We start from the raw sequence: 19,130 nt of genomic DNA on the forward strand, positions 1-19,130 counted from the left end.
TTTCTAGTATCTTTAGATGCAGAAAAAGCTTTTGATAGAGTGGAATGGAGTTTTATGTATCAAGCTTTAGAATGGTTTGGTATAGGCCCCGGTTTTATTAAAATGATTCAGACATTGTATAACTCTCCTGGTGCAAGATTATATATTAATAATAATTTATCAGATAGATTTAACTTGCGTAGGGGAGTTAGACAAGGATGTCCTTTGTCTCCCTTACTTTTTGATGTTGTTCTGGAACCCTTATTAATTGCAATTAATCAAACTAAGGAGATAAAAGGAATCCCATTCTCCAACTGGGAATTTAAACTTTCTGCTTATGCAGATGATATTTTATTATATTTAAGAGAACCAGGGAATACTATTCCATGTTTGCTTAATCTGTTAGAGAAATTTGGTAAATTTTCTGGATATAAAATTAATTGGAGTAAATCTGAAGTTCTTCCAATTAATGTTCATTGTACCAAAGGATTATTTGATTCATATTCATTTATCTGGAAAGATGATGGTTTAAAATACTTAGGAATTATTATCAAAAATACTATTGAAGATACAGTCAAAGAAAATGAAAAACTTTTATTAAGAAAAATAACAGAAATGTGTGAGCAATGGAATCCTTTGCATCTTTCTTGGTGGGGAAGAGTTCAAACTATTAAAATGATGATATTGCCTGTGGTTTGTTATCAAATGAGTATGATACCAATATTTTTTCAGGGGTCATTTTATAAAAAGTTAAACAATATTCTTACAAAATTTGTTTGGTTTGGGAAAAGACCCAGAATTGCTTTAGTATCTTTACAAAGACCAATTGTGGAGGGAGGGGTAAATTTCCCAAATTTTTATATGTACCATCAAGCCTTTATTCTAAGACAGGGTATGTATTGGATCCTCCCAGATCTCATGGAGAATGTACCAGATTGGTTATATTTAGAATGGCTGCTCCTGTTCCCATTACATTTAGTATCCTGACACTAATAAAGGAACCAATAAAGCTACTTTAAATGCTTTTAACCTGGAGTAGTGCTCAGACTCCAAAGATGGATTGTAAGAACTCAATATGGGGACAAACCCCTGTAGAGATTCTTATGGTATCTATCATTGCACCATTTTGTGGTTAAAGGTAGTTTAAAGTGCTATTTAAGACATGTTCATGATTCATTAGTCCATAAAGAAGCGTAATGTCCAAATGTGAATAAACTTCAAAATGATAATTTCAAAAATAGACTTAGCTTGAAAAATATCAACAGCATGAGTTCAGCTGGGATATTTTTCAAGCTAAGTCTATTTTTGAAATTATCATTTTGAAGTTTATTCACATTTGGACATTACGCTTCTTTATGGACTAATGAATCATGAACATGTCTTAAATAGCACTTTAAACTACCTTTAACCACAAAATGGTGCAATGATAGATACCATAAGAATCTCTACAGGGGTTTGTCCCCATATTGAGTTCTTACAATCCATCTTTGGAGTCTGAGCACTACTCCAGGTTAAAAGCATTTAAAGTAGCTTTATTGGTTCCTTTATTAGTGTCAGGATATTATTGATCTTCAGGAACTTTCTCCTTATATTTCCCCAGTCGTTTATATTGTAAACACAGTCCCATTACATTTAGAACATTTAATTAGCATAACAATGCCTAGAAGATACAAAGATAACAGAATTTTATTAGATACTTGGAAAACATTAAGATATATCAGTAATCTATCACCAGAACCAATAGCTAAATCACTAAATCAATCTATTTGGGTAAACTCCAGGATCAAAATTGGCGGATTTAAGATCGTCTGGAAACAATGGATAACTGCAGGTATACGAACATTGAATGATGTCATTTCAGAAGGATCAATGCTTAGTTTTTCACAATTGCAAAATAAATTTGGTTTAAATAAAACACATTATTTTAAATGGATGCAATTGAAGCAGGCCATTCAGGCAGGGTTCCCTGAGTGGAAAGATCTTAAAACTCAATATAGTCTGCAGGTTTTATGTTTCCAGGCGGATTTTTTGGGTCACCAAGCCGCAAAATGGTATAAACTGTTATATGGATTTTTAAATAAAAAAAAGAAAACTGGACTTAGAGATATTTGGAGTATTGAGATTGGACAGACAATTTCTGCTTCTCAATGGCCACGATTTTGGTCCTGGAGATTAAGGTCTACAAGGTCAGCATCTATGAATCAAACATGGATGTTCTTGTTACATAGAGTGTTATGGACCCCTACGCGCCTGCAAAAGATAGATAGTACTAGATCCAATAGATGCTGGCATTGTAGAATAGAAGTAGGGACGCTAGATCATTTAATTTTTTTCTGTCCCTGTGTAAATGCCTTTTGGAATTTAATTTGGCCCCAAATTAATAAATTATTAGAAAATCATGTACGACTCTCATATGACACCATACTATTTGGCACTGCAATGAGAACTCAAAGTCCGATCTCAACAGATAATAGTAAGCTACTATTAATATTGACAGGAGTCGCCATGCAACAAATAACTCAAAACTGGAAGGACTATACTAAATTAAATTATACATTCTGGTGGAACTCTGTCTGTCATATATAAAATGGAAAAAATAATAGCGTTACAACAAGGGAATCTTCATAATTTTATGAAAATATGGCAACCATTGACTAATTATTCTACTGATTAGATTTCTTAGCACATTTGTAATAAATATATAGGAATGGGGAGGGACTTATATAAATTTAGGATTTATTATTTATGATATGATATATTGATTATAACTATAAGTGTTATGAAATAATTAATTATATTATATATGAATTAATTGATGTAAGAATAGAAAATTAATAAACAAATTAACACAATAATGATTATATTAGAATGGGGAAGGGAGGGGAATGTATATTATATTATATATAGATTTAAGTATTGGGAAAAATGGGAGGGATATATTTTATGTGATAAATGAATTATTTGTAGTCACAATTTCTCATGTATTATTTGAAGTTTTTATGTACAATTAAAATATTGTAAGAATGAAAAATTTATAAATAAAATATTAAAAAAAAAAAAAAAAAAAAATCTGAATAAACACTTCAGTAATGGGTAAGAATGGTAGCAGTCTTGTACTGCAGAAATCTACAAATGTTATTTTATTGCAGGAGGTAATGCCTAGGTCTTTCTGTATTGAAATTAAAATATGGTAGTCTGTAGCCCATGATTTTGGGCAGGTCCTTATTTTCCTTGTGAGTGCTGTTCTCTTAAAGTGATATTTTTATTGAACATTTGTATGTGCTTAGAAAGTACAGTACTCCCCCAAAATTCACAGGGGTTCCGTTCCAAGAACCCCCACAAATTTTGAAAAACTGCAAATGCGGTTTTTCGCCTGACAAAAGGCAGGGGAGACACGAGAGGGCAGCTGGAGCGCCAGCGGGTGAAGAAAATCACTCGCGGTCTGCTCCGACCTCCTCTTCCTGTAGTAAAGTCGGGCTACACCCATCAGGAGCTGCTTTGACATGCAGCTCCTCATTGGTGTAGCCTGACTTTACTACAGGAAGAGGCAGTCGGAGCAGACCGCGAATAAGTGAGTCCACAATACGCGAACCGCAGATTCGCAGGGGGAACACTGTATTAATTCCCCCATTTATTTTAATGTACAACGCTTTGAATTCTATGTTTACCGTTCAATCAAATTTTAATAAACTGTGAAATTATGAACTCTTAGACTACAGCGATAGTCTCTTAAATCTGATACTAGTTTGTTTGTTTTTCTTTCCTCTCTCCCAGGTGGTGTTGGTATTACATGTTGGCTTGTGGTCTGTAACAAAGTTGTATCCATCATGCTAGTTCCTTTAGGCTGAGAAGGAACAGAAAAAATCTACAGTGAAGAAAAATTCATGTTTGTGTTTAGTACAGTGATGAAGACATGAAAGCAAGTACATACTTTCATGTTGGACTCCATTTTTGAAAGAAGGCTTGCAGCAGCATTTTATGGATAATGCAGTTGGCTTTGACCCTAGAAGGATCAAAATTACATAGCAAAAGTCTTTATATATTTTCAGTTTGCTTCTGTCTACAGTGTACTGCAGCAAAAAAAAAAAAAAAAAAAAAATCACCTGTTTAAGATCAAGAATAAGACCTATGTATTTATCCTAGCTACTGTCTAAAGTTTCTGAGGAAAAAATATGTTATAATGCATGATAACTCTCACCAAGATATATATCAAGCTCAATATATATCTCAAACTCCTCACCTCAAATGTATAATCCCTAGCTCCTCAGAAGTACCACCTGGGCTCAAAAGCTTTCACAGCCCTAGGCTTTATGTACCATCTCCTCACTGGAGCCGTTATCAATTTTTACTCACAAACTTATTTTGTGAGTAAAAATAAAGTTTGTGAGTAAATGTTTGTGAGTAAAAATAAAGTTTGTGAGTAAAAATTGATAATGGCTCCAATGAGGAAATGGTACATAAAGCCTAGAGCTGTGAAAGCTTTTGAGCCCAGGTGGTACTAATGAGGAGCTAGGGATTATACATTAGAGGTAAGGAGTTTGAGGCATATATTGAGCTTGTTATATATCTTGGTGAGAGTTTGATTGGTGATCCTCACAAGAACATTTATATATAAAAATTGAGTGCCATTTGGATAATATAATACAATAGGCATAGCTGTTACACTTAAACAAGAAAAAAAGCAAATGTTTGAAACTTTTAGTACTGAAAGTTCTTATTTATATAAGTTCTGTCAAGGATTTTGTTTTAAATTACAGATTTTGACGTTTTTCTAGGTACTTGTGGATTCTTTAAGGCTACTAAAAATTACCTTTTTCTAGTTCAAATATGCAACTTAAAATGTAAGACCCTTAATAGATACACCCCCTGCATTCTTAGCTCCTGGTTTTCTTAAAACTATCAATAAGGATAAGGTCTCTCCATAGCCAAGTGTCTTCTCAAAGGTTGTTACTGAGATCGGTCCAACATTTCTTCACTAGGGAGCAAAGATTTGCTTGGTGTTGCATCTGCAGGCCCAGGGCTAGAATGTTTCCTTGTGTATATTTTTAGGCTCTCTCCCACTGTTGCTTCCTAATGCTTATGTTTCCTAATGTTTTTTTCCTGCCTTTCCTGACTTTCAAGCTTGCATGATGCCCTGAAGTTCTATAACTTGAAAAGTCAGTACCCACTTTCAAGGAAAAGGTGGTATGGCTGTAGGAGGGAATTTCTCCAAAGTGGTATGGGGGGGGGGGTAAGGTAAGTTTTGTATTCTCCACAGCGTTTTGGACACGTCTTGTTGGGTTTTTTTGTTCCAATTTCTTTCTTTATTAATATCTTTCAGTAATTTGCACACACCACAACAAATAACTGTTGGCATTAAAGATGTGAAATTCAAAACACTTCTACATGCATTCCACAAATGTATCTAATTTAAACCAGCCCTTACTATAGTCACCACGATCTTTGTGTTCTCTCTGCTATAACTCCTTCATATTTATAAAAAAGACAAACTGTAAGCAAGAGGTAATTTTATGCATTTTTAAAAAGAAAGGAGGGAGGAAAAGGGGCTGGTGCCTATCGGCAACATTTTTAAAGATGAGAAGGAAGGGAGGGTCCAGTAACGTGGATGTATTTAAGGGGGAGAGTGAATTGGCAGTTCTCTGCTCTCTAATAACTCAAGGTGAATTACATTTAGGTACAGTAAATGCTTCTAAGGCTCTACGGCAGGGATGTCAGAGTCCCTCCTCGAGGGCTGCAATCCAGTTAGATTTTCTGGATTTCCCCAATGAATATGCACGAGATCTATTAGCATACAATGAAAGCAGTGCATGCAGATAGTACAATGGGTGTATTGATGTTGTACTGCTCACTGCATATGTAAGATGCCTTTTCCTAGGTACTCATGTGTGACATGTGGATTGTTACTAAAAATCATGTTTTCGTACAGATGGGGGGGTGCCAAAAAATGATGGGCCCCGGGTGTCACATATGCTAGGTACGCCACTGAAAGGCTGACTAGTCTCACGCAATGACGGTAGGTGTGGAAGACTGCTTCTAAAGGCTTCTAGAAATTAGAATGCTGGGGAGCATCTCCGTGCCAGGGATACATTGGTGATATTGCCCATCAGAATAGCACTTCTTGTTTGTCCTAGGGAAAAATAGATTTTCTTATGCCATGTTAAAAGCTTCACAAAATCCCACACATTCTGGACTGTAAATAGGCTCTCACTTTCCACCTCAAAATAACTGAATCCATTAAGAAGTCTGTTTAACTAGGAGGGGGTGCTGAAAAGTTCTCAGCCCAACCAACTTCCTAAATTCTGAGTGTAATTTTGACACTAGCTGAAAAGAGATTTATTTTATTAAGTGCCAATTTGCAGAAACGAAATTCTAAATGTTGACATTGTTTCAGATCATTGATTGAAACATATCTACATCATGTGTTTTTTGGGCTGAAAACTTTTCAGCACCCCCTCTTATCTATCTCCAGTTGCCAAATAAATTTTAACAAATTAGTTAGCATTCTGCATCCAATGTTCTAAACAACTAGTGCTCCTCTAATCATTAAACTGAAGTCACATCAAATCAAAGCCACGTTAGACCCACATTGAAGAAAGGAGAATGTGGTCAAAGCTAAATGGGTCAAATAGGCTTTCTCAAAATAATCCACTAGAAAGCAACTGTTTGTCTCCCTTGGCCTCAACTGAACACTGAATTTGTCTTGTATTAACCATACTTGAAAAGGAAATAATACAGTCATTTTTACATTTGTTCAAAAAAGAAAACAAAAACACTTTATTGTCTTAATAAAATGGCATGTAATACATAAAATGCACTAGAACTATAACCGAAGTGCATGAATTCAGCTAGAAATTAGACTTCTAGTAACAGTTAACAATGTCTTGTTAAGAAAATTGGTGTTCTGCAATGCAAGATGAAAATTAGAAACAGGGCTCCTTTTACTAAGCTGCGTTAGGGCATTAATGCATGGAGCTGGCGTTAGTTCTAACTGCGTAGCACGCGGTAATATCCTGTGTGCGCTAAAAACGCTAGTGCACCTTAGTAAAAGGAGCCCTAAATCTACACAAATTAATAAAAATGAGACCCATTTTATATGAAAAGACTACAACCTGAGAAACTATCTCCCAACTTATTAATTTACCCCCCACTCCTTTTATGAAGCCACGTGAAGCTATTTTATTGCCGGCCTATGAGCGTTGGAGCTAATACTGCCGTGGTCGACAATAAAAAAGCCTAATGCAGCCTCATAAAAGGGGGCCTTAATTATCTACAATTTTTTCAGTGCCCTTTGTGTAAGAACTTGAAAAACTCCTTTTCAAACTGTAGCCTGGGCCGAAGAGCTCTTCCATGAGGCTGCTTTTCCTGTCCTTGAGTGAAGCTTGAGGATTTCTGCCTTTTTCCTCCAATGTGTCTTCTGTTCCTATTGGCATTTTGTTTTTCTTAGCAAATGATGGTTCATAACCACTGGATACATTTTTCTTAGCAAATGATGGTTCATAACTACTGGATTCATTTTCCATGCTGATAGCCACTCTGTCACTCTGCATCTTTACTTTATTTTTGTTGCTGCGTGCAGTAGATAAATGACCAATTACTGGGAGCCCTTGATGAAGATTTTCAATGGCTTCTGAAAATTCATAGTGACGTCTTAGTCTGGATGAAAATTGCCTTCCTCGGGTTTTGTCACCAGATTCTTCCATGACTTTCTCCTTTTCATCCATCCCTGTTTGGTCTACTTGATTCTTTCCTCCTTGAATATCTTCTGCTTGACTGTCATCTTCTTTCATTAATCTCTCTAATTCTTCCCTCATTAGCTCTATTTGCCTTTCTTGTTCATCCCTTCTTTTTCTCTGTCTTTCCAGTTCTTCCATCAGTGGTATTTCTTCTATCAATTCTATAACAGAATATACTTTTATCAAAAATAGTCTTAAATACCAATAACAGTACAGAGTTAAAGAGGCATTTCAGGTTTGAAAAACTAAATTTTATCTACTTTTTAAAAACTAGTTTTAAGGATGCTTTTTATCTTGTGTCTATTGTACAGTATCTACTGTAAATGGTACCAGAGAGCAGAAAGTAATAATGGTGCCTAAATCTAGCAAATATCTTATAAAATTCTCCTGTAAATCCATGAGTTTTTGCAAGAGTTCAACTGCTTAAATGCAATCTAGGACTCCTTTTACAAAGTGGCACTACTGTTGAATGCGAAGAAGCCCATGGGAATTAAATGGGCTTCTTTGCATTCAGTGCACTGCTTTTTGGTAGTGCTGCTTTGTAAAAGTAGCCGTTTAATTTCTTCTAATTTAATCGGTGCAATAAAATCTGCTGCATCTTATTCAGCTAAAATTTGCAAACTAAGGGCTTCTTTTATGAAGCTGTGTTAGCGAGTGCCACACAGCAAATGCACCAAAGCCCTTTAAGTCCCTATGGGCTTCAGTGCATTTGCCACGCCGGCCTATGCTAATTTGTTTGATAAAAGAAGCCCTAAGCCTCTCCTCCCAGCAATGCAATAACTTTATCCCTTCATTTTAAATTACCTTTTCACATGAAGTCTGATTTGCAAATGCCTCTATTTCAGTTACTTCATTATGAACCTCATATACAGTAGACTCTCCATTAATAGGTACCCATGGGGATTGGTAGATGCCAGATAAGTGTAGTTTCTGGTTGCTTGAGCATTACTATTAAACATAGGTCTAACTAATACTATACCCCATATTATGCCATAACAAACTGTTCCAGACAAACTACCGGACATGTGGTAGTCAAAGTGTGGGCGTACTTAGGTGTGCCATGCCAAGTTTACACTTAAATTTCTGCCAGAAATTGATTTTATTTTTATTTAAAGTATTACAGTACAGTGCTCCCTCGGTCATTCGCGGTCGGCGATTCGTGGTCCCAGTCATTCGCAGTATTTTCCAACCGTGAATGACCGGGCAGGAGAGGACAGCCGGAGAGGCAGGAGAGAGCAGCCGGAGTGCCGGCGAGTAAAGGAAATCACTCGCTGTATGCTCCGACTGCCTCTTCCAGCACTAAAGTCGGGCCTCACCAATCAGGAACTGCGTGTCAAAGCAGCTCCTGATTGGTGAGGCCTGACTTTAGTGCAGGAAGAGGCGGTCGGAGCATACTACAAGTGATTTCCTTCACTCACCAGTGCTCCGGCTGCTCTCTGGCTGCCTTCTCCTGTCTCCCCCGCTAAAAACCGTATTCGTGGTTTTTCAAGATTCACGGGGGTTTCTGGAACGGAGCCCCCGCAAATATCAGGGGAGCACTGTATTTCTTTGATTTTTTTTTTTTTTTTTTTTGCTGGTTGCTTGAGAGTTCTGGTTGCTTGAGTTCCGGTTAACAAAGAATCTACTGTATGCACTTTGTAAGCAAGGCAATATAGTAAAATTTAATATTAATATAAACAAAACCTGAGAGTGCGTGCAGTTTAGTACATGATTTTGCAAAATTTAGCTTCCTCCTTCCAATCCCCTTCTGCCTCTGGAATAGCCCCCCTTTTGATCTCTCCCACCTGGAGCAGCCACCTTTCAATCTTCCCTCTCCTCCAGCAAAGATAGACTCCCAACCCTTCCCTCTCTGGTGAGACCTCATTTAGACTATTGTGTACAATTCTGGAGACCGCACCTTCAAAAAGATATAAACAGGATGGAGTCAGTCCAGAGGAATGCTACTAAAATGGTGTGTGGTCTTTGTCATAAGGCATATGGGGACAGACTTAAAGATCTCAATATGTATACTTTGGAGGAAAGGCAAGAAAGGGGAGATATGATAGGCATTTAAATACCTATGTGGTGTAAATGCACATGAGTCAAGTTTGAAATGAGAGCGCATAGGATGAAGTTGAGAAGTGATAGGCTCAGGTGTAATCTAAGGAAATACATGTTTACAGAAAGGGTGATGAATCTGGAATGGTCTCCCGGAGGTTGTGGTGGAGACACGAAACTGAATTCAAGAAAGCGTGGGATAAGGACGTGGGATCGCTTAGAGCAGGGGTGTGAAACTCAAATCACATAAGGGGCTGAAATCTATAAAACAGGCTAAGTCGCGGGTCAAATTTTTTATTAAGATACTTACCCCCCTCCTTTACTAACGCACAGCATGGGTCCCAGCACCGGCAGCAAGTGCTTCGATGCTCATAGGACTTCTATGAGCGGCGGATCAATCATCACCGGTGTCAAAACCCATGCTACACGCCAGCAGAGGAGTGTAGCAGTAGAAGTGTAGAAGTATAAGGATACAACCTCTCCAACCCCATGCCAGCTATGTGTTACATGCAAAATAAATAAAAAAGACATTTCCTCTCTTTTAGGTCCTAGTTCACGCTTGCTGTCTAACACCAGCTCTGACAGGATACACATTATATTTTTGCTTTCTTAAAATTTCTGCACTCTGTATTTCCTCTGATCATCTGCATATTGTAACTCGCTGAACGTTCAGCTTCCTTGATTGTAAACCGCCTAGAAGTTGCAAGATTGTGGCGGTATAGAAGAATAAAGTTATTATTATTATTTCAAATCTGACATATTGTAATCACAAAACAGAAAATAAAATTATTTTTTCTACCTTTTGTTGTCTGGTCATTTTGCTTTTGGTCCCAGTTTCTCTTTCTGATTTTGTCTATCTTCTAATTCTCTTTCCAGTGTCTTCTATCCATTGTTTTTCTCCTCTTCTCTCTTGCTTCAGTCCCTGTCTCCAACATATTGATTTTTCCCTTTCAACTTTTCTCCTTTTTTCTTTTTTACCTCTGCCCACTCAAATCTTGCCCTCTTTCTCATCCTTTTTTAAATTTTCAGCTACCTATCAATTTTCCATCTTCTCTTATTCAGTAGCTCTCCCATTTTCCATCTCATTCCTTTTCCAGCCTCCTATTTCCTTCTATCTCTCCTCCTCGCTCATCTTGGTCCAACATTTTGCTCCCTTTCTTTTCTGTTGTTGTTCTTCCCTCCTCCCTTGATGCTGAACAATGGAAGGGAAAAAAAAGATGCTGAATCTCTCTCTCCCTTCCACCCCCAGGCCTAACATTTCTCCCTCCCTTCCATCTCCAGATCCAACTTCTCTCCCTTTCTCTTCCCAACTGCCCCTCATCCCATCTCTCCCACTGTCTGCCTGCCTCCCTCCCTCCCCCCAGGTCCACCGTTTCTCCCTTAAAGTATCTTTCCTTCTTCCTCCACACCACCCCAGGTCCAACCTTTCCCCCTTCATCTCTCTCTCTCTTCACAGCCCAGCATGCCTTTCCCTCCAGCAGCAGTCCCTCTCTCCTCACAGCCCAGCATGTCTTTCCCTCCAGCGCCGGTCTGATGTTGCCACCAAACCGAAAAATCTGCTGGCCACATCAATTCAGCAATGTTGTACATGGCTCCCCCTCCTGCTTTTTGCCTGCCGTGGTCTGTCTCCAATGATGCACAACTTCCTGTTTCCGCCCGGGTGGACCATGGCAGGAAAAGTAGGAAGGGGAGCCATGGACACCACCAAATTGCTGCAAAGGCCGGCAGACTTTCCAGAATGATGGCGACATCAGACCGGCGTGGGAGGGAAGACACGCTGGGCTGTGAGAAGTGGAAGTGCAGAAGCATTGCTGCAAGCCACATAAAAAGGCCAGGTGGGCCGAATTCAGCCCGCGGGCCTTGTGTTTGACATATGTGGCTTAGAGAGAGGAAGAGATGATAGTTACTGTGGATGGGCAGACTGGATGGGCCATTTTGCCTTTATCTGCCATCATGTTTCTATGTTTCTTCTGCTCTTTCGTATGTGTGTGTCGGGGTGGGGGAGGGGTTGGAACAGAAACATTTTATACAAAAAGTGAACCATAAAGAAGTCAGGCTCTGCATACAATGCAACATCACAGAAACAGTGCACATCCCCCAATACTGTACAAAATATAAAGATAACAGATGTAAATTTGAAAAAAGAGAAATAACAAATCACTTTACAAATTAACAAATATAAATAAAGCAAAAAAATGGAAAATAAGATAATACCATTTTATTGGACTAATACATTTTTAATTAGCTTTCAGAGGTCAAAACCTCAGTAAAGTATACTACTGTTACAGTAGCCTGTCCTGACCTGAGGAAGGAGAATTTGCTCTCTGAGATTAGTCAAAAATGTATTAAAATTAGTCCAATAAAAAGATCACTGTATTTCCATTTTCTATTTATAAACATTTATCAACACAGCTACAATACTACTTTATTCTAAAGCAAAAAAATTTACAAAATATAATTTTTTTTCTATCTTTGTTGTCTTGATTTTCATATAGTCTTATCAGCTGAATTATGTGTTTGGGTATTCCCATTTGCACTAGAGTTCTCCATAGTTTATTGTAATCCACACAGTCAAAAGCTTTGCTGTAGTCGATGAAGCAAAGGTATAGGGGTTTTTGGTATTCTTTGCTCTTCTCGAATATCCATCTAACATTGGACTAGGACTCAAGCACAAGTTGATGGCACCTAACAACCTTTGTCGTCTGTTTTCTGCTTTCCTCATCTTCTTGTCATTCTCTTCCTTCCATCCACTGTCTGCCAACCCCCTTCCATCTTTCCATCTCTCCTATCCTGCCCCCCCCCCCTTGGTCTGGCATTCATCTTCTTCACTCTGTTCCCCTCATGGTCTGGCATCTTCTTCCATCTCTCCTTCCTACCCCGATCTGATACCTCTGTCCCCTTCCCCTTCCCTCATGCTCTGGCATCTCTCTCTTCTCTATTTTCTGCCTCTGTCTAAATTTAATTCTTTCTTACTATTCAGTCCTCAGTTTCCCTCTTTTCATTGTGTTTACCCACTGCTTTCCACCCCTTTCCTTCACTCCTCCACTATCTCACTACCTTCTTCCCCCATCCAGCATATGCCCTTTTTCTTTATCCCCTCCTTTCATCCAGTATTTCTCTTTCTTCATTTCCATTCAGCATCTGCTCTCCCTGCTCAACTGACATCCAACATTTGCCCTCTTCTCTCTCTCCCTTCTTTCTACTTCTATCATCTGCTCCCTTCTCTCTCTCTCCCTTCTCCCCACATCCATCATCCACACTAGAATAGCCATGTTTAAGTTTATACGCAAATGTAAACTTAAGCACTTTTTTCAGAAAAAGGGGGAGCAACCTTACCAAGAGAATGTGGGGAATAACCAATTACATATCAAATCTACATGGTGCCCCCCTGGGACTGTTGATTCTCACATACAGACATTTGAACATCTGGTCATGAGGGACATTGAAACATTTGAAAATAATCCTTTCTATACCCAATTTAATCTATCTAGGGCTCAACAATCAGCTTTAAAATCTCTGATGGCTGATCAGAGCATAGTCATTCAACCGGCCGATAAGGGAGGAGGGGTGGTAGTGCAGGATGTAGCACAATATACATGTGAAGCAGCATGTCAACTTACTGATCACACCTACTATATACCTTTGGAGGCTGACCCTACTGAACACATACAGGATCTGATTTCTCACTTACTAATACAAGCGTTGGAGTCAGGAGTCATCACAGAACGTGAATACAAATTTTTTACATTTTCTCATCCAAGAATTCCAGTCATCTATTTTGTTCCCAAGGTCCATAAATCCTTAGTTAGTCCACCAGGCAGGCCTATTGTATCGGGTATAGGCTCAATTTTAGAACCGCTTTCAACTTTTCTGGACCCATACCTCAAAGACAGAGTACCCTTGGCACCATCATATGTGTCAGATTCAGCTGATATGATCAAGTTTTTAGCAGACATAAGCAACATACCATCACATGCTACACTTGTTACTCTCGACATCACGGCACTATATACAAATGTGCTTCAGGATGTTGCAGTCACAATCATAACAGAGGAACTACGAGCATTAGGTCTTTCAGAAAGTCACATTACTTTTTTGTCACAACTTTCTCATATAGCACTCAGCATGAATTACTTTAAATTTGACATGGTATATTATCAACAAATCAAAGGGACAGCGATGGGAGCGAAAATGGCACCATCATTAGCATGCCTGTATATTTCCAGATTCGAACACAAGTACCTATATTCTTCACAGTATTGGTAACACATGCTTATATGGAACGGTTCATAGACGACGTGTTCGCAGTATGGACTGGTTCTCCAATCCAACTTAATGAGTTTTTCACATGGCTCAATGCATGTGATTCACACCTGCAGTTCACTATGCATACTGTCCAAAAACAAGTTCCTTTTCTAGACATTAAGATCTGCTTAAATCAGGGGAGTTTTAGCACCAGTATCTATCGGAAACCCACTGATAGGAATAATCTCTTGCAATACAGCAGCTTTCATCCTCAGCACCTTAGGAATAATATACCGACCGGTCAGTTTCTACGTCTGCGGAGGCTATGTTCTGTGATTCTGTGAAATCTGCACTTGTGAGTCGGATGACAATGGCGGCCTCGGGAGACCCTTGAGACAGCACTGTTTGTGCGAAATATGTCGGTTCAGACTCCCAGGTTCAGCTGTGTGTAGAAGCTAAGTATATACTTTTTAAACTTTTACACTATTCTAATTTATGGAAAAAGAGGTACTTTTATGAACACGTTAGAATTGACACAGCGTTTAGCAAACGAATTACCTATGATGAGGTACCACGTAAATCTCCCGCTTTTTTTGAAATTAACATAGCGGTGGAGTGGTGGGGCTGAGGTATTTCAGAGAAGACACTTATATCTAAAATATGCCAACCTAGTTTGTTCATTTATTTATCTTGGTAGAGAGGGTTGGTGTTAGACCCAACAATAAATACACTGGTATTGGATTAAAGCCTTATTCTGCCCTGCACTACGAGCCTGTGGTTTTAACCTACGGGTTTAAAGCAGGTTAAAACATGGGCTTGCTGGGCTACAAAAGTAAACTAAATTTTTTTTTAAAAAGTCGCGGCCGGCCCATGGTTTTAAATGCCCCCCGCTCCCCCCCGCACCGATGCCCCAGAAATGACTCCTGCCCTGCCCACCTCCATTGCTAAGCTAGCCCAGCCGGATGTCTGGCCCAGGCCCTCCCTCTCCCCACACCTTTTAAACTCATTGGGAGCAGGAGGCTTGGTCAGTCCCTCCTGCTCCAGGCCTCCTCCGACGCCGACCAGCTGGCCGGACCTGGCCCAACCCCTCCCCGTACCTTTTCAACTTGTTGGGATTAGGAGGGATGGTCAGTCCCTCCTGCTCCATGCCTCCTCCGATGCCGGCCGGCTGGCTGAGCCTGGCCTACCACCTCTGCCTTCCTTCTCAACTCGTTGGGAGCAGAAGGGGTGATCAGTCCCTCCTGCTCCGTACCTCCTCTGATGCAAATGCGGCCTTAGGCCATGCCCAGGTGCATCATGTGATGCACGGAGTGGGGTCTAAGGCCCTGATTGGCTGAGGTGCCTCGGGCTCCTCCCTTTGGAGGGACCTGGGGCGCCTTAGCCAATCATGGACTTCCTTAGGGAGGAGTCTAAGGAAGTCTATGATTGGCCAATCAGGGACTTCCATAGACTCCTCCCTAAGGAAGACCTTTATTGGCTGAGGCACCCCAGGCCCCTTCCAAGGGAGGACCCTGAGGTGCCTCACATGATGCACCGGGGCGGGACCTAAGGCCTCAAACGCATCACAGGAGGCATTGGAGTAGGAGGGGTTTAACACCCCTCCTACTTCATGTAAGGTGTGGGGAGGAGGGTGGCGAGGGGACCGGGAATGGAGAGGGGCATCCAGGGTGGTGGCAGGAGGAAGTTGGCATTCCTCCTGCCGTTAGTTTTTGGGTGAGTGGGACTGATGGCAGGAAGGAGTGGGCAAATTTTTTGTGAGGCTCAGGGAGGGGTGGTTTAATTGGGCAAAATTCAACATCACGACCAAAGATTAGACAAAACTGAAAAACAGGTCTCTGACTTACAGAATTCTTCTAATCTCCATGTTAAGGATAAAGCATTGTTGGCCAGGAAGATTGAGACCTGGAGAATGCAAATAGGAACTTAAATCTAAGATTGATTAATTTTCCGGTTTCCAGGTTACAATTACCTAAGGAACTTTTTCAACAGTTTCTAACTTCAGTCTTAAAGTATTCAGAGGCATCTATACCACCATTACAGAAATTATACTATTTAAATATTCCCAAGGAAACAAAGCAGGATTTGGAAAATCAATTATCAGAATTAAATATTACAGATATCCTTGAATCTCACCAATCTGAAATTTCTGTAAGGGCTACACTTCATGTGACCTGTGTTTTTTTACAAGACAAAGAAGCAGTTCTTCGTCTATTCTTTAGAGCCGAAAATGTTGAATTTTACGGTTCAAAAATAGCAGTTTTTCCTGATGTCTCTAAATGGACGCAATTGCGTTGGAAAAAATTTCTAATGTAATATCAATCAGTATTGTGTTTAGGAACTACCTTCCAGCTGCGCTTTCCATGTAAATGTTGTATTAACTAACAAGCTAATAGATATGTCTTTTATGAACCTGATCAATTACAATTTTTCTTGGAGGGTAAATCTGCTTCCATAACCCCACAGATGCCTACTGATACCACCGTCCAGACTGTTTAGTAATAATACAACTGATTTGCTCTGTATTTATGAGTATATTGATATGTTTCCTTTTTCCTTGAAATTCAGCTACCCTTGATTGTGCTTGATTCTCTCTCTCCTAATTGTGGACTATTATCATAGTACAGTTTATGTAAATATTATGAGTATTATTCCTAATTGGATATTGTTATTTTCCTTATCAAAGGAATTTTCTTTGATGTTAAATAAAGACAAAGGAGTGTGCGGACCTGCAAAGGGACCTGGACAAGCTGGAAGACTGGGCAAACAAATGGCAAATGCGCTTTAACGTTGAGAAATGCAAGGTCATGCATATAGGAAATAAGAACCCGTTGTTCAACTACAAAATGGGGGGGGGGGGGCACTGCTGGGAGACAGCGGACTTGAGAGAGACTTGGGTATGCTAGTGGATGTATCAATGAAGCCATCCGCACAGTGTGCAGCAGCGGCGAAAAAAGCCAACAGGATGCTGGGCATCATAAAGAAGGGTATCACAACCAGGACGCGGGAAGTTATCATGCCACTATATCGGGCGATGGTGCGCCCGCATGTGGAATACTGCGTTCAGTATTGGTCGTCGCACCTCAAGAAGGACATGGCGGTACTTGAGAGAGTCCAAAGGAGAGCAACGAAGCTGGTAAGAGGTCTGGAAAACTGCCCATACGCTGAGAGGCTGGATAAGCTGGGTCTCTTCGCTCTGGAAAAGAGGAGGCTCAGGGGAGATATGATAGAGACCTTCAAAATCCTGAGAGGCATAGAGAGGGTGGATAGGGACAGGTTCTTCAGACTGAGAGGGACAACGGGTACGAGGGGGCACTCGGAGAAACTGAAGGGGGATAGGTTCAAGACAAATGCAAGGAAGTTTTTCTTCACCCAAAGGGTCGTGGACACATGGAATGCGCTCCTGGAGGAAGTGATCAGGCAGAATACAGTACAGGGATTCAAACAGGGATTGGACGGATTCCTGAGGGACAAAGGGATCGTAGGGTACTGAAAGGGGTGCGGGGACAAAGGGTCAAGAATTTGATGGGAAGATAGGACTTCGATGAGAAACCAAGGGGTGATTCAGACAGGTCATGACCTGTTGGGCCGCCGCGGGAGCGGATTGCTGGGCGTGATGGACCTGTGGTCTGACCCAGCAGAGGCACTACTTATGTACTTATGTTCTTATCTGCCCGATTAAAAAAAAAAATTTAAAAGCCGGCAGAAGCCCTGATAGCAGTGACAGGAAGCTATTTCTCCTGTCACTATTGTCAGGGCTTTAGCGATCCATGCAGTTGGCTGGGGGTGTGCCAACGATTGTCTCTATTTGCATGCAGGCCTTTAGTGAATTCGTTGTCCTGCATGCACATGGAAACGGATCGCACATGGGTCGGAGGGTTAGTGAATCTAGGCCTTTATTTTAAAAAATTCCCTTTATAAGTATACACTAGAATATATAACAAAACAACAAACAATGGAGGAACTGGAAAAAATATCCATATAAATCAAACAAATAATAAGATTCCAGTTTAAATATACACTGGTGGCACTTGCTCGATACCTTAACCCCTGGTGAGCACTTAACTTCAAACAATTGTAGCTGGATAGGGGAAAACGCCTTATATGCTGCAAAGCAAACCTTGCTTTGAAGCTATGAAAGGGAGCTTAAATTTTGTTCTTTAACTCCCTTTCAGCTTTCTATCACTGGCAAAACAACCCCGTGTTGTGCTTGAAAGAATAATACAAAAAACAAGCAGCATTTACCTTAGCTAAGATAAGTGCTGCTTGTTTTGTGTATTATTCTTTCATGCAGAACACAGGGGTTGTTTCGCCAGTGATAGAAAGTTGAACTAAATTAAAACTAAACTAAAGCTTAACTTTGTATATCGAGTCATCATTCTGAGAAGGCTTGACTCGGTTTACAGCAATTAAATAAACACGGAATGATTTACAAATGATTTTATTTATTTATTTATTTATTTATTCATTTATCGTTATTTCAACAAAATAAACCTATTGAACAAACAAAAATTTTCCAGATTAAAATATTTGCCTATTTTTTAGGTTGAAAGAAGTCTCCTTTATGGATGGGAAGATATCTATATTTTCTGATTTACAAATGATAAATAGAAAATAATAGCAAAATTTCAAAAGAATTAATTTTCAAAATGTTTGGCAAATAGAGTAGTTTTAAAGATTTATGGAAAAATTGAAATGAACTGGAACTCCTTAAAAATAGGGGAGATCATTCCAGAGTTTAGAGAGATTAAAGTCCAAAGATTTATTGAAGATCTTGACTCCTTTAATCCCTTTTCTAGAAGAAAGGGAGAGTTTAAATTGTTGGATACCTCTTGCAAAGGAGAATCGGTAAACATTCCATACTAAAGGAATAAGAGGATTAAAGATACCATGTAGAATTTTAAAAGAAATACAAGCACATTTAAATTGAATTCTAAAATAAATCGGGAGCCAATGAAGACTCTGAAGCAAAGGGGTCACATGGTCAAATTTACGTTTTCCAAAGATTAGCTTCGCAGCAGTATTCTGAATTAATTGTAATCTATGAAGACAAATTTCTGTAATGCTGAGGTAGATACCATTAATCAAGACAAGATAATATAATTGATTGAACTAAGATAGAAAAATGACAGTGATGAA

At 39.5% G+C, this 19,130-nt stretch overlaps 2 protein-coding genes across 4 annotated transcripts in view; one reads left to right on the forward strand and one right to left on the reverse strand.

Moving 5' to 3' along the window:
• GET1 (guided entry of tail-anchored proteins factor 1) overlaps window positions 1–4,090 on the forward strand; it is a 116,636-nt gene extending 112,546 nt beyond the window's left edge. For all 3 annotated transcript variants that reach the window (XM_033941832.1, XM_033941830.1, XM_033941831.1), the window contains exon 5: window positions 3,754–4,090. In XM_033941832.1, the coding sequence (XP_033797723.1) occupies window positions 3,754–3,827 (74 nt within the window). In that variant the 3' untranslated portion in view covers window positions 3,828–4,090. The remainder of the gene's footprint in view (window positions 1–3,753) is intronic.
• Window positions 4,091–6,662: 2,572 nt separating this feature from the next.
• Window positions 6,663–19,130, reverse strand: part of LCA5L (lebercilin LCA5 like) — a 153,610-nt gene continuing 141,142 nt past the window's right edge. Inside the window, exon 7 of the mRNA XM_033941841.1 lies at window positions 6,663–7,873. Coding sequence (XP_033797732.1) covers window positions 7,239–7,873 — 635 coding nt within the window. The 3' untranslated portion in view covers window positions 6,663–7,238. The remainder of the gene's footprint in view (window positions 7,874–19,130) is intronic.

Source organism: Geotrypetes seraphini, chromosome 4 (genome assembly GCF_902459505.1).
Source record: "Geotrypetes seraphini chromosome 4, aGeoSer1.1, whole genome shotgun sequence".
In the NCBI taxonomy this organism is placed as follows: domain Eukaryota; kingdom Metazoa; phylum Chordata; class Amphibia; order Gymnophiona; family Dermophiidae; genus Geotrypetes; species Geotrypetes seraphini.